The sequence below is a fragment of the Plectropomus leopardus genome, chromosome 21 (assembly GCF_026936395.1).
Source record: "Plectropomus leopardus strain MGB_pleo_1.0 chromosome 21, ASM2693639v1, whole genome shotgun sequence".
Classification (NCBI taxonomy): Eukaryota; Metazoa; Chordata; class Actinopteri; order Perciformes; family Serranidae; genus Plectropomus; species Plectropomus leopardus.
The window spans coordinates 14265069-14279222 of record NC_142196.1 but is presented as its reverse complement, the minus strand read 5'-3'; the positions used below and the strand labels follow the sequence as shown (position 1 = coordinate 14279222).

The 14154-nt window shown below is 40.5% G+C and overlaps 1 protein-coding gene across 1 annotated transcript in view; it reads right to left on the bottom strand.

Moving 5' to 3' along the window:
- pola1 (polymerase (DNA directed), alpha 1) overlaps positions 1–14154 on the bottom strand; it is a 64218-nt gene that overhangs the window by 24678 nt on the left and 25386 nt on the right. The window contains exons 28-34 of the mRNA XM_042510657.2: positions 13262–13354; positions 12947–13152; positions 12665–12797; positions 11657–11788; positions 10795–10969; positions 9969–10150; positions 5554–5685 (exon numbers count right to left, since the gene is read on the bottom strand). Coding sequence (XP_042366591.2) covers positions 5554–5685; positions 9969–10150; positions 10795–10969; positions 11657–11788; positions 12665–12797; positions 12947–13152; positions 13262–13354 — 1053 coding nt within the window. The remainder of the gene's footprint in view (positions 1–5553; positions 5686–9968; positions 10151–10794; positions 10970–11656; positions 11789–12664; positions 12798–12946; positions 13153–13261; positions 13355–14154) is intronic.

The following is a 14154-nucleotide window of genomic DNA, read 5'->3' as shown; positions in this document are numbered from 1 at the left end:
AAAACTTTTCAAGAGTTCTTTCTTTTTGTCTTCATCTAGATTCCAGACCATTTGTTTAGATATAGATTTGATTATTAAAATTGTTATTTATTACAGTTTCTGTAAATCATTGCATAGCACATTGAGTGTCAGCTAGACTGGATTACAGTAACTGTATGACAAGAGAGGCTGTACATATACAAGTTGCAATTCCAACCTACAATCTCAATTCTTTATTTTAATATTAAAGCCTTTTCCACAATCTCTGAGCAGCGAGAAAGATCCTACCAAGACAATTATTTAAAATAATGTGAAAACACTTTGCAAAACTGGATTATTGTGTGGAGTAGGTGTATCAGTCACATACATTATCAATTAATAAAGTGCACATTACACTGTAAATGTCTTTTTGTGTGTGTGTATATAATGCAACAAAATAGGGCATGTAAGACTAGAGAGGAAAAGGAGTGCTTCAGTCTACACACACACACACACACACACACACACACACACACACACACACACACACACACACACACACACACACACACACACACACACACACACACACACACACACACACACACACACAGCTGTACCACAACACATCTGCACAACCGGCAAATCTCTTCTAAATGAAAACCAAACACACACGTTCACACGAACACACACATATGTCCCAAATCAATTAGAAAGTCCCAGAGTTCACAGCTTTACCCACAAACCCCAGCTCTAGGACTAATTACATAAACACCTCTGCCGCTCTTGTTCAAAGAGCTGAGCATCATGGGAAATGAGACTGCCTCGCTGTCCCTGATAAAGACATGTGCGGGACAATGACTGGCGGAGGTGGCAGATAAGCAGCATGAGTGTGATTTTGTTTGATCTGCGATTTTTTTTGTGTGTGTGTTTCTTGTGACACAAGCCTCGGCACACACTGCTGTTCCCATGGGACGCAAAAGAGGAACAAATGGACACACACACTGCATTCAGTGTGAGCACAAACATATTAATTGTTTCCCATTCACATGCATTAAAATGATTTAATAAGACACATCAAAGGCTCAAGTGCCCAGGACTGAGGGGGGGCTGAAAGGAAGAACAGCTACCCACAATGCCCTTGTGCTCTGGCACTGTGACCCAAAACCCATCCAAGCACACTCAAGAAAAATAAAAAATACAGCTAGATTAAGTGCAGTGGACCCGTGTGAGCAGCACAGAGAAATGACTAGGCAGGAGAGAAAAAAAAACTCTAATTGAGGCATTTTGCCGGTGCGAGGGTGGGGGTGTACAGTCGGACGTAAGAGAATAAAGGCTCATAATTGCATAATTACTGCAGTGGATACCTGACACACTGAATGCAGACGTCAAATGAGTTCCACATAATTTAACCAAACAGAGGCAAGACCAGGCCACGACAGGGCCCACCACGAAATATACCCTCTATCTGCTGCCTCATCTTTGTCTGTTTAGATTTTTTTTTGATACTCGTTTCTTGCCAAACGTCTCTGTTCTGTTGCATTCTTACTTTCTGTGGTCTGATACTTCAGGATCGTCTTTATTACTGCAGTTGGGACACATTTGGTCAAGAATGATTTTTTTTTTAAAGGACTACTTAAAGTCTGATATACAATGTCTATTTGTATATCAGTTACTGACCCTGTGTTACGCGGGATTTGTGAAAAAACTTTAGAATGTCTACAGGTGAACGAAGGATGCAAAAAGCGAGGACATTCTTCAAGTGTTTAAGTCAGGGGTCCACATTTAACAGCAAAACTATATCAAAACATCTTTTTTCAAACTCTCACACAATTTGTGCAGCATAAACCAAGACTCATATATCCAGCTGTCTGCTCAGTTCTTCCCAAACAAACAGCACTTTTCGACAGAGAACTAGAGGAAACTCAAACTTATCTATGTTCTCTTCAAAGCCAGACTCCATAGACATAAAAAGTTATTTTACTTCGCTTACTACTTGAACTGCTGGTCAACCGTTGCCTCGATCAGTTAGTTAGTTTGTGTTGTCGTATGACTTTGGTGAATCTGAACTAACCCTTTAAAACGCCAAAGTCATACAATAACACAAACAAACTAACTGACCGAGGAAACGGTAGACCGGCAGCTTCTGTGTTCAGCCACATAAAATTACTGTTTTTGTCTGGAATTCAGGAATTCAGCATAACACAAGGTGAGTAATTGATATAAAAAATGGTTATTTGGAGGGTGAAGTATTCTTTTGATCCCCAACTACTATTAACTAACAAATCATTTCAGATCTATTATTAAATCTTAACACTGTGGAAAAGCCTCTCTGACATGACTCCTGAAGCAGAGGAATCCACCTGCCACACACACACACACACACACACACACACACACACACACACACACGAAAGAGCTCTAACAGTTTTTGTGCTTCAGCAGTCAACACTTCTAGCTCTAAAGTGAATAGACCTAAAATCGGTCTACTTCACAAACATGCACTCTCTGTTCCACACACACACATACACTCACAGTCTCTCTCTCTCTCTTTCTCACACACACACACACACACACACACACACACACACACACACACACACACACACACACACACACACACACACACACACACACACACACACACACTGAATAGAGCTCAAACGGTTCCACTTTGTACCTCCTCCGCTTAATCAAAGCTTCTCTATTCAACAATTTGACCTTTTGTTCAAAACAGGATTATCACCTTCTCTGGTCTTCATTCACCCTTTCTCTCTCTCCCTCCCTCTTTCTTCTCTTGCCCCTCAGCCCGTTTCCAGGGGCGACCCGCATGACGAGGGTAATTGCAATAATTTGTTAAATGCCATGGCAACGGTGGTTAGATGGGAGGGGTTACAAAAAAAAGAAAAAGAAGAATTGGGTGGTTCAGGAAACAAGCGAATCTCTCATTTTGCCAAAGAAAGCAGGACGAGAGGAGGAAAGGATGACAACAGAGTGTGTGTGTGTGTTTATGACAGTGTATGTGTAACAGAGAGCGAACAAGTGTTTGCCCATTCTCAGGGTGCTGGTTTATTGATAATGGTGGGGATGGGGGGGGGGGGCAGGAGGTAATTTCACTAATGATTAATGTCTCTGGTCTGAGCTTAGGACGCCAACACACATGGGCGTATATTCGTGTGTACACACACACACACACACACACACACACCCACACACACACACACACACACACACACACACACACACACACACACACACACACACACACACACACACACACACACACACACACACACACACACACACACACACACACACACTGAGGTGCAGAGCCTTCACTCTATCTGGCCAGACAAACAGCTCTATTTGAACTCTCCCTCGGCCTGAAAGGAATCCTTAATTACACAATATTACCCCTCTTCATTGCCCTGCTGTGTGTGCTGTGTCCGCTGCTGTTCGGCCTCCAGTAGTGTGTGTGTGTGTGTGTGTGTGTGTGTGTGTGTGAGAGTGTGAGTTGCTGTGTGAGGTGTAAGTATTCAGTGGTAGCAGCTGTTTCACACATCCTGACAAAGGGGTTGAGGGGGACTCGCTCCCCGCACATTCACCAAACTAATTGATTTCTGTTCAGCACTGTGGGAGAGTTAGCCCCACGTACACACACACACACACACACACTTTCACAGACAGTGCATTCCACTCACTCAAGACCAAGGTGTTAGAAGCTACCAGAAGAAAGAGAGAGAGAGAGAGAGCTTCGCAAAGGCAACACAGGCATCCAGTTTGCTTCACTCTCAGGCTGCTCGTCAGGGGCAGCGTACAGTGTCAGTTTGCCCTGCTCCGTGTTTTGCTTCACATCCTGTTCTACTCGGGCTAAAGGGAGTTATTACACACACGTGAACTAACCACAGACACTTGCCTCATTCATGGACTCACTGCTACAGCTTACAGCACGCTGCTGCTGAATACTATAGGGGAAACATTGTACTGTTTTTTTGGGGGGGGTGGGGCTTAATATTTGGCATAAAACTAAAACTACCTCTTTGCAGTTGTTTGCCTCTGCAAACCAGTTAAGACTCATTTGTAGCCAGGACAGTTGGCTTTAAATGTTGCTGCAAAGACAAATTCTTTGAAAAAATGTCCTCAAGTCCTTCTTGTGATATTGTATTCATCGGAACATTATGGACGGACAGAGGCATGGACAACCCGAAAACATAATGCAATTATATGGCAGCAGTTTAAAATTTCAGGGCTGCAAAGTTAGCCCAAAATCTACACAAGATAAAGTGTGCTACCATTTTAATAACTGATGAATACTGTAACTTATTTTTCGGGTGACAACTTCTCCAACTAAAATGTCTTTTTCCAGCAACTGATTAGCACTTGTCATAGTTTTATTTCCTTAACAATTTAGCTAAAAATTATTACACCATGGGCACATTTAATCATCTCATGACATTTCTGTATGCATGCACGTATTCGATCATGTGGCTGTGCACATTCGCACATCTGAACTCATACGTGATTCATGGTCTTCTATCTTTACATTGTAAGCTATTCACATTTTCAGATCTAAAGAGCCAGTGATCCATACCTTCACACCTGGCGTGCTTTTGAGACGGCAAAATGTGTCTAACTGCAACACAGTGAGTGTTCTTTCCAGCCAAGAGTAGCCCTGTTTTACTGAGCCAAATTTGCTTGATCTCAAAAGTCAAATACATGTGATTTGTTGTATTTTTAGTTCCTACTGATTCTCCAATGACCTAGTTCTCCCAGATGTATCATTTAAATTTCACCTTATCTTCTTAAAAAACTGGCAAAGAGCGCAAGTTAAACTTGGTATTCAAAGTAAGAATGGCCATTTAAGTATTTTCATGGATCATGCTCCATCAAATCTCTCTGCTGCTCTTTTCATTTTGTAGCATAATGTGCTCGGTGCCCTGCTGAGGTTTCCTTCATCTCTCGTCCAAAATCTTTCTGATGGCTTTTCTTATCATTACAGCATCTGTTGAATCCCACATTGTTAAATACAGTCTAACCCTCTCACGAACACTTAGTGCAAGGTCAATTTTTACAAGTTTTGACTATTTCATTACATAGAGCTGAGTTTCTCTTAACACTTGAGCTTGTATTTTGTCAGCTAAAGCATTATTCATATCTAGCACATATTCAGGAACATGTGTGTGGTGCACAAACAACCACAATGCTCAGCAGTGCATAGAACTTAAAAGGTAACATTTGAAGTACCAAGATGTACATTTAGTGTAATATTTTAGATAAACTGGTGCATATGTTTTGAAGAAATTTGTATTGGTGAACTAACAGCAACTCCCTTTGGAGGAAAAGGTTTAAAAAGAAAAAAGAAAAACAGGCTGGACAGCTGTGCGAGTCTAACAAGTTGCAGCATTAAACACTGAATGAAAACTAAATGAAGTCCATTTGTGGCCCTGCAGGTGGTGAAGAAGTAAATACATGAATGTGTGTGTGCTTGTGTTTTTGAGTGTGTGTGCAAAGTAGAGGTTTATTGGAAGAATCCATAGTATTCATCAAAACCTCAGTCACGCTCGCAAACTGGCACACAAACAGAGAAATACTCACAGAGTAGTATTTCTTGATGTGACGGCGGATGTCAAGTAGCAGTTTGTTGCTGATGTTGACAGCGTAGTCGATGGGGCGACTCCCACAGGGGATGTGACAGCATCGCAGCAAGCTGGGCTCCAACTTTAATCCCTGAAAAAGAGGAAATGTGTAACAACAGATTAATTCAAATACACACAATATCAGCTGTAGCCATCAAGAAAAAACTCTTCTCATTGTGGTCGTTTTGTGACTCTTTATGGCCTGTTTGCATCTCTCAGTGGTCTTTTCACATCTCTATAAGGTCGTCCAAAGACGATAAAAATGTCATCACACTCGACAAAATTCCACGACTTTCCCAAAATATTTCATGATTCAATAATTGCATGCCTTTTTCAGGCCTGGAAAATGTGACTGCATCCTAAATTTCAAATAATGGAGTCCGTAGGCGCAATAGCTATTAGGGGGCGGCATTTACAACACGCTCACAGCAATAACTTTAATATCACTCCCACCAGATTTCATAATTGTAGCCTTTTGAATAAATATACTATATGTGTGCACAGGGATTCTTCACAGATAAGAAGTTAGGTAACATAGCAACCCGACCATTACCCTTAAACCTGCGTAGAGGACATGTCACAAGTGTGGAAGGTGTGAGGGCTTGAAGTCCAGGAAATTTTAACTTTATTATGGCCAGAAGAAAACAGGTCAACATGACCTCAATACCCCTGAATTTTCCACTTGACAGCAAGGTTTATAGTTGAATGAATGCAATGAAAAAAGTAGCCACAGTACATAACAATTACACTAAATATAACAGCTTTAAACACTCGCTCCTTTAAACCTCAACTCCATTTAACTGTCGCTTTGACAGCAGCAAAAAAGAAAAAAAAAAAGGTTTCTGCAGGGAAGTCAATGGCACACAAGTATGCATGTGACACCCCCCCACCCAGCCACACACAGTTTTCTTGTTTGCCTACATCATTCCCTTTTGGAAAAAAACTACCAGATTTTCTGCCAGTTCAAGTCAATCAACTCCCCCTTAATATGCAGCTACATTAACCCCCTCCATCTCCTCCTCTTCTTCATGTGTTTTTTCTTTCCTGTCTGCTCTGGATGAAAGCAGCCTCCCTTCTTCTCTACTCCTACTCTTTTATCTCACTTGTTTCATTCCAAACTTCATTTTGATAACAGGCTTCTTCCTCCCAAATGAGTTGTATCCATAAAAATTATACAACGCTCCCTTGCCAGTTAATTTACGGCTGCACAGTTAAATGAAAACATGAAACACCCAGAGTTGTTTCGGTCTTGTGTTTATGTGAGACTTGTGTGAAATGTTAAAATATTGCGATTCAAGAATTGTTTCTTTCAACATTCATCAGTTTTGTCTAAAACCCAAACATCTGTCATTTTTCTAACTGAAAGTCTGCACTTCAAATAGCCTTCTGTAAACCCGTAAAACAACAGTTTACATCCATGACTGTGAAAACATGGACGCGTCGCACACATCAATTCAGTATCTGACCAAATGTCCTCCCTTCTGTTTCTGATGTATGACATTTAATAACGGCCAGAAAGTGTTTTTGTAGAACATTATGATGTCACAATTAGGGTTGCAACAATATGAAACTTTCACAGTAACCATCCAAAAAAATACTGTGGTTTCATGGTGTCACTGTATTACGGATATATTATTATCAGTTACAATGGACCTCAAAAGGAATTTAAAATTTAAAAAAAGCTTTTTTCTTTGTTTGGTTACACAAACGTTTTATTACCCTTTTGAAAACAGCAACAACAAAGATGAAATTCTTCACCCAGTTGTACTGTTTTTTCTTTTCTATAGATAAGCAAATGTCGATTTATATACCACGGAATACCTTGAAACTGGTATGCCACAAGTTGATCTTTGACTTTTTGGCCATAAGCATAAATTGAGAGACCACAGTGACCTTGATCTTTAACCTTTGACCACCAAATTCGAATCAGTTAATTCTTGAGTCCAATGGGACGTTTGTGCCAAAAGGCCTTCTTGAGAAACTGCGTTACTAAGCATGGGACTGACGGGGTCATAGTGACCTTGACCTTTGACCACCAAAATCGAATCAGTTAATCACAGAGTCCAAATAAACATCTGGGCCAAATTTGAAGAAATTCCATTAGTTCTTGAGATACAGCGTTCACTAGAAGGGGACGGATGGATGGACAAGCTGAAAACGTCGCGCCTCAGGACACGGCTGTCACCTGCACTGAGGCACAAAACATTTACCCAGATAGTATTTATCCACGTCTTAACCTAAAACTTGATTAAAAGTTAACTCAAGGAAATCCCTGCAGCTCTATCCAGCTTCTTCTCCTCCCACACATAACCTTTTCATCCCCAGCTACCCCCCCACCCCACCCCAAAACAACTTTCCTCCCCTGTCTGTCCTCCATCATCTATCACCGCCTCCTCCGAACATCTCTGGCTCCGTGTCAGCGGTGGAGTCAAGGCCCATCTGTCCTCCCCTCTCACTGAGCTGTTAGACCATGTTCACCACCCTAATTAACTTAGTGTCTTATCAGTTTCTCTGTGTGTGCGTGCATACCAGCCTCTGACGCATGCTAGACAATTAACACCAGTAATCAGACAAATCCTAGTCGTTTAGTGTAAAGTTTGGAAATATTCCAACCAACGTTTCAGGACCACATCAGAGTAGGAAATAGGAGGTCCTCTTTTTTTCTCTGAATGTGCACAAGTATATGATGAACTAAAGCTGAGTCTAACAAAGCTTTTCTGGCATGATTCCTGTGCTAGTCTCAGTAAAACATATCAGCATATCTGCTGAAATGTGTAATGATCAACTTTTTATGGAGGTTGTGTATAATACTCCTTTTTTAATTTAATGCGAGTTCTCTCCGCCAGCAGAGGAAGAAGGGTTGTCAGTTTTATTAGTGTTTCTCAGACAAGGAAAAGCTGCATGCCCTGCTCCTCATTAGAAGCTGATAAAACACACACACACACACACACACACACACACACACACACACACACACACACACAAACACACGACCTTGGCCTGACAAATGGTAGGAGATCAGTGTGTGTGTGTGTGTGTGTGTGTGTGTGTGTGTGTGTGTGTGTGTGTGTGTGTGTGTGTGTGTGTGTCCATAGAGCAGCAGGGGTTAAGGAAAGGCTTTTCAAGTTGTGGAGTCCAAACTATGCCAATGAAAACAGAGTCCGTATTGGAGCCAAGCAGCTGTCTAAAAATACAGACAGAGACACAATATGGAGGATGACTAAAGCATGAATCCCTCACAGGAAGTTCGACTGAAATGCCTTCAGAAAAACCATTCTTCCACTTTCAGACTCTTTATCCGTGTCTCTGCTGATTAATCCAGTGAGACACACCATGGTGATAAAAGCTCTTTAGTATCTCTTTGGTTTTTTTGTGCAGCACACAAGAACAAGACGGCATAACTTGGTCTCCTCTGGCTATTGTGACATAGGTTTAGATCAGGTTTACCTGGCCTAAAATAGTGCAGTCTAATACAACAGTGCTGCTATAAATCCTCTCTTCATATAGGTCATTATGCTCAGTTTTGCTTATTGAGGTGCTGATTCAACTGCGTGGCAATGCTGAGTTGTATCTATTATGCAGACAGATGTTCCCATTATTTTGTCAACCACATTCATATCATTACTATAGGATAAACAACAGAGACCCTCTTTGTATTGGACAAGGCTGCATTCTTTTATCTCGGTGTACCTGATAACCTGGCCACGGTCGATGCCCTAAGATCCAAAGATTCTTAGACAGAGGATCACACATTTTTTTATTTCTCTTCAAGAAAAAGTGTTTCCAGAGACTAAAATTTAGGTGTCTTACTAACATCAAATAATTAGCCCAAGAACTAGTCTGAGTTTTTAGACAAATTACTACAAGGACTAGCCAAATGTTTTGACTAAATACTATTGATGAGCTACGAGTGAAGAATTTCTTTCTTTTGTGAAAACTTTTCTCAGAAATCTGAGATAATAAGCTTGTTAATTAAAAAAGGACAACATTTGATTTTTCGAAATAAAATTTGTATGTATCCATAAAAAGAAATGTTTTTTTTCTATTGAAATTCCACTGATACTATCTGCATCAGTGTAGTAGCCCCGAGAGGGGCTTTGTGCTGTGTTTACATCACGCCCATCTACAGGGCAATATGGGTGTGAAAAGCATAATTTGCAAGATTTAACATATATTGGTTCATAGATTACTCATTGAAAATCTAACATTTTGATTAAGCCACAATGTGCTGAAGTGTAATGCATCCACTGTGGAAAAAAATATCTGCCCCTTTATTCTCTACGGCCACAGAAAAACAAGTAAAAGAACAGCAGAAGATCAAGAGAGGGGACTCTCATGGAAGCGAACATTGTGTGCATATTGACTTCAACTCACAGCTCCTTCAAAGACGCTGTCGTAGATGTTGTCAGTGCCACACTGAGGGCAGGTGAAGGTGAACCTCTCGCAGTCTTTGTAGCGCTCCTCGTCAGTCAGCTGGACCGGAGCTCCCAGCATGCCATCAGCCTCCTCCTCCCTCTGGTACTGCTGGTGAGCCCGAAACTGACCCGGGTCCAGACCTGGTGTGGACACAAAACAATTCTAGTTGACGCCACAGATCGTTTTATCCTGTCACATTCTCTTCATTACACTAATCAATAAGAAATGTTAACACAGAAACGGGACAGAGCAGGCCAAATATTCTGGAAATTTCCCTCTAAACATCTTAATTTTGACTATTAGACAACAATGAAACATCTATTTTGTACTTTTATTAAGCTGTTGTGATATTAGGTGTGACAGCTTTTCTATGTTTGGCTGCCTCAGCTGTCAACAGACTATAAAACAGGAATTATGACTAACACTAACACATGCATAAAGAGAGATTAGTACTATCACTCAAAATAAGCTGCATCCCACAAATACCGTATGGCCAGTGTTTACAGTGTTTATTTATAAAACAGTGTATCTGTAAACTGCAAATGAGTCGTTTAATTACAATAAGTCGCATTATGCAAGTTGATGTCAACAACACCAATTAAAAACATTCCACATTAACATTTGAATTTTTTTTTTAAATTAATTTCTGTAACTGCTTGTATTTTAAAGGCTTAACGAAACCTGAAATCCCTCAAATCATACTTGAACACCACAGTGATGTTGGGCCATCCACTCTTAAAGACTGAAGTCTTGCACTGTCTTCTAAAACCTGTCGTTAACTTACCAAGCCACGTGGCGATGAGCACTCCGTCGATGCCCTCAATGGGGTCACAGATGCGGGACACCACAGGGTGGACCTGCTGGGCGAGGTAATACTGAGTGTCCAGACTGAGACCCTCCTGCTTCTGGAGCTGCTCCAGAGCGTAGGCTCTCTGACTGGCTGCAAGCGTGGAGCCGTCCTTGGGGAGAAAGAAAAGACATGAAGTGGTGTGAACGGTTGCTTGTACTTTTAGTGTATCCCAAAAGTCTATCTTTGGATATTCTTATATTGGTATCAGGGCAAGTTAGATTTAAGACTTTTTCAGACTTTTTTAATGCCACTTGGAATGTATTTTGAGACTAATTTTCTGATAACCAAAACTGAAGGACAATTTTATTTTGCCCAAATGTTTAGTAAAAAAAAGTCCAGTAAAAAAACAACCTTTTTTGAGTAAAACCCATGGAAGACAATGAATATATTAAATAATCATAAAAGTATCTTTTAGGTTTTCAACTGCTTGGATTCCCATCATAACAAGTTTAAGAAGAGGAATTTATTCAAATTATTTAACAAAAAATAAATGTTACCAATTGTTTTGAGATTTTACGAAGCAACGTCAGAAAAAAATGATTCATAAAATCCTACATCGCATGTCTGAACATTTTTAGGAGTTTTTTAAAGATTAATTTCAATCATTTTAATACTGATTTAGAGCTTATTTTTGGATTAATGAATTCAATGCCTTTTAAGATTTGTTAAGGATCTGCGGGAACCCTGGGTACCTATCTATTGTGTTCATTGCATTCTGGGATTTTAATGATTACAAAAGGACTAGTTGACCAGTGTATCAAGAGATAATATTCCTCTTTCTCTTCTTTACACACACCTTGCAGATGATGTAAGAGACTGTATCTCCAGCTTTGACCCGACGACCACCCTGGGAGTTGATCCATAGAGCCACATGGACATGAGGGAGGCTCTTTTTGTCTGGATAGTCCTGAGGATCTTTAGTCAGAGCCTGGACCAAAGAGTGACAGCAGCAATGAACAGACAGGTAATGGCAAAATACAAAAGAATAAACCAAATAGAGACAAACATCTTCCAGAGCCTCACATAAGTGTGCTGGTTTGTCACTGCCTGTTTCCCCACTTTACACGCTGTACGTAGTACATTTAAATTGCTGGTTGCCAAGAGGACGCATACAACACAGCTTACATAAAGGTATACTATGCAGGAATTGTTGGTTATGGTTTAAACACAACATTAAAACTTGGCATCTCTTCTCTACACTACTAGTGCTTACATTACAGTCCTGCATCGGGTCAGGTACCTGCAAATACCAAGCAGGTGAAGAAAAAAAAGTGTGGTATTTTGTCTTTACTTATTTTTGGGGGTTCAGCTTTGGGTGAAACAAAGAACATGAAGGTTAGGTTGTGGATGTTGGATGATAAATATACAGAAATAAAATAAGAATAATAATGTAACTCATTTTTTGTATCGGCTGTGTCTTCTGCATCAGCTGGACTATTAGTATTTTAAGCCACTTGGTCTGATTTTTGCAGCTTCCTCTTGGATGCGTTTTACCAGATCACTTTCTTCTATTAAAAAAAAATGTAATAAATGAAAGACCTCACATGTGCGCCGTTATCGGCTGGGGGATACACAATGTCCAAAACACAAGAAAGTAAGAAAAACTAAGAAAGCAGAAGGCAGAGTCTCTGCAGATAAATACAAAGCCACACACCTCTAGTGGGTCCTAAGTGATAACTCAGAGGGATTACTTCTGCAGGAGTCTATATATTGTTTTTTAGGAAATTCCTGCATAGTATACCTTTAAGGCTTTGCTAATGTGGTGCAGAAATGCACATACACACACACACAGCCATGTCCTCACCTTGTGTATCTCATACTGGTTGAGTGGTATGGTTCCAGCTGCCACTTTCTCTCCCACCTCCACCAGATGTTTCTGGATGTTTTCCACAATGACGTCACGACTCTGATCAGACAAGATTTGACCGATCACGTAGCTGCAAGAACAGAGGAGAGCAAACACATTTTATCATAACTAACAAGTACTTCCACAGTTTTTAAAAGATCAATGAATATATTTTAGGTCCCACTGCGATGCCTGATATGTAGCTTCCAGTCACATCTTTGCTTGGTTTATCTAACGTACTTGCCACATTCCTTGGCCAGGTCACACCAATCTCTGCGGACGATGTCCAATCCTTTGAGCTCCTGCTTGACACTGTATCGTCCCTCCCCGTGGTTCTCCACCACCAAGGCAGCGTACTTCTTCTTCTTTAGCAATAAAAGCGACTTAAACACACCGTCAATGTCGATCTCCAGCAGTTTGTAGAGCTTATTTACTTCTGCCTTCACCTGGGAACAACAAACAAATATTCAATGAAAATGTCAATTCTTAAAGAAAAAAAAAAGAAGAGAACACACAACCTCTCTACTGCTGGGTGAACAAAGAGACAAAACACACCTTATTGCCAAGTTTGAAGACTTCCTCCAACGACTTGCTATTGGTATTGATCATAATGGAGTCCGTATCTCCATAGATGACTTCCAGATTCATCTGTGTCGCACGAGACAAAAATGACAAGTATGAAATGAAAAGTATATAAGCAAGGAAAGACAATATGTTCATAAACCAAATGTTTTAAAATAAGTCAAATTACTTTCTCTTACAGCGCAAAATCTATCTCAATATCTAATCAGAACTTTTTATTAATTGATATAGGCTTATAATAAACTTGCACATCATTAGCTGTACTACTGGACTACTTATGCAGAAATATTTGATGAATTCACATACACAGTCCAAGGTGTTTTAATGTCAACTCTTTAACCAGTCCCTGCAGGGTGTTGCCTCATTTCTACAAACCAGCTAATCCCTATGGATTCTGCATTTTGTCAAATCACTGCAACAGTTATTAACATGTTTGATGGACCACGGGCCATTTCAATATCAGAGTCAAGTTGTTGGGACCGCTAAACATGTCGGACAGTTGCCCGTGCTGCTGTGTTAGCTTGGCTAACTGGGCAGAGAGGGCAAGAGGAGAACGACTCATGGAGACAGTCCTTCAGCGTCAAATGGCAGCAGCAGCTGATCGTGACGACATGCATCACAAATTTTTTTGTGAAAAGCTGCCGTGAAATCAGGCATCTCAGGCCACAACCATCCCAAAAAGAGCCTGTGAAATCCTTAAGGGACTGTCTAATTTTGAATTCTTTTTTTTCTACTACTGATTTTTTTCTTTACTTTCTTTCATTCAAATTGGTCTTCATCCTTTTTATTATCCTCCTTATAGCCCTTCTCTGTGCTCCTGTAAGATGCATATTTCCACCCAGGCATCAATAAAGTCTAATTTTAAA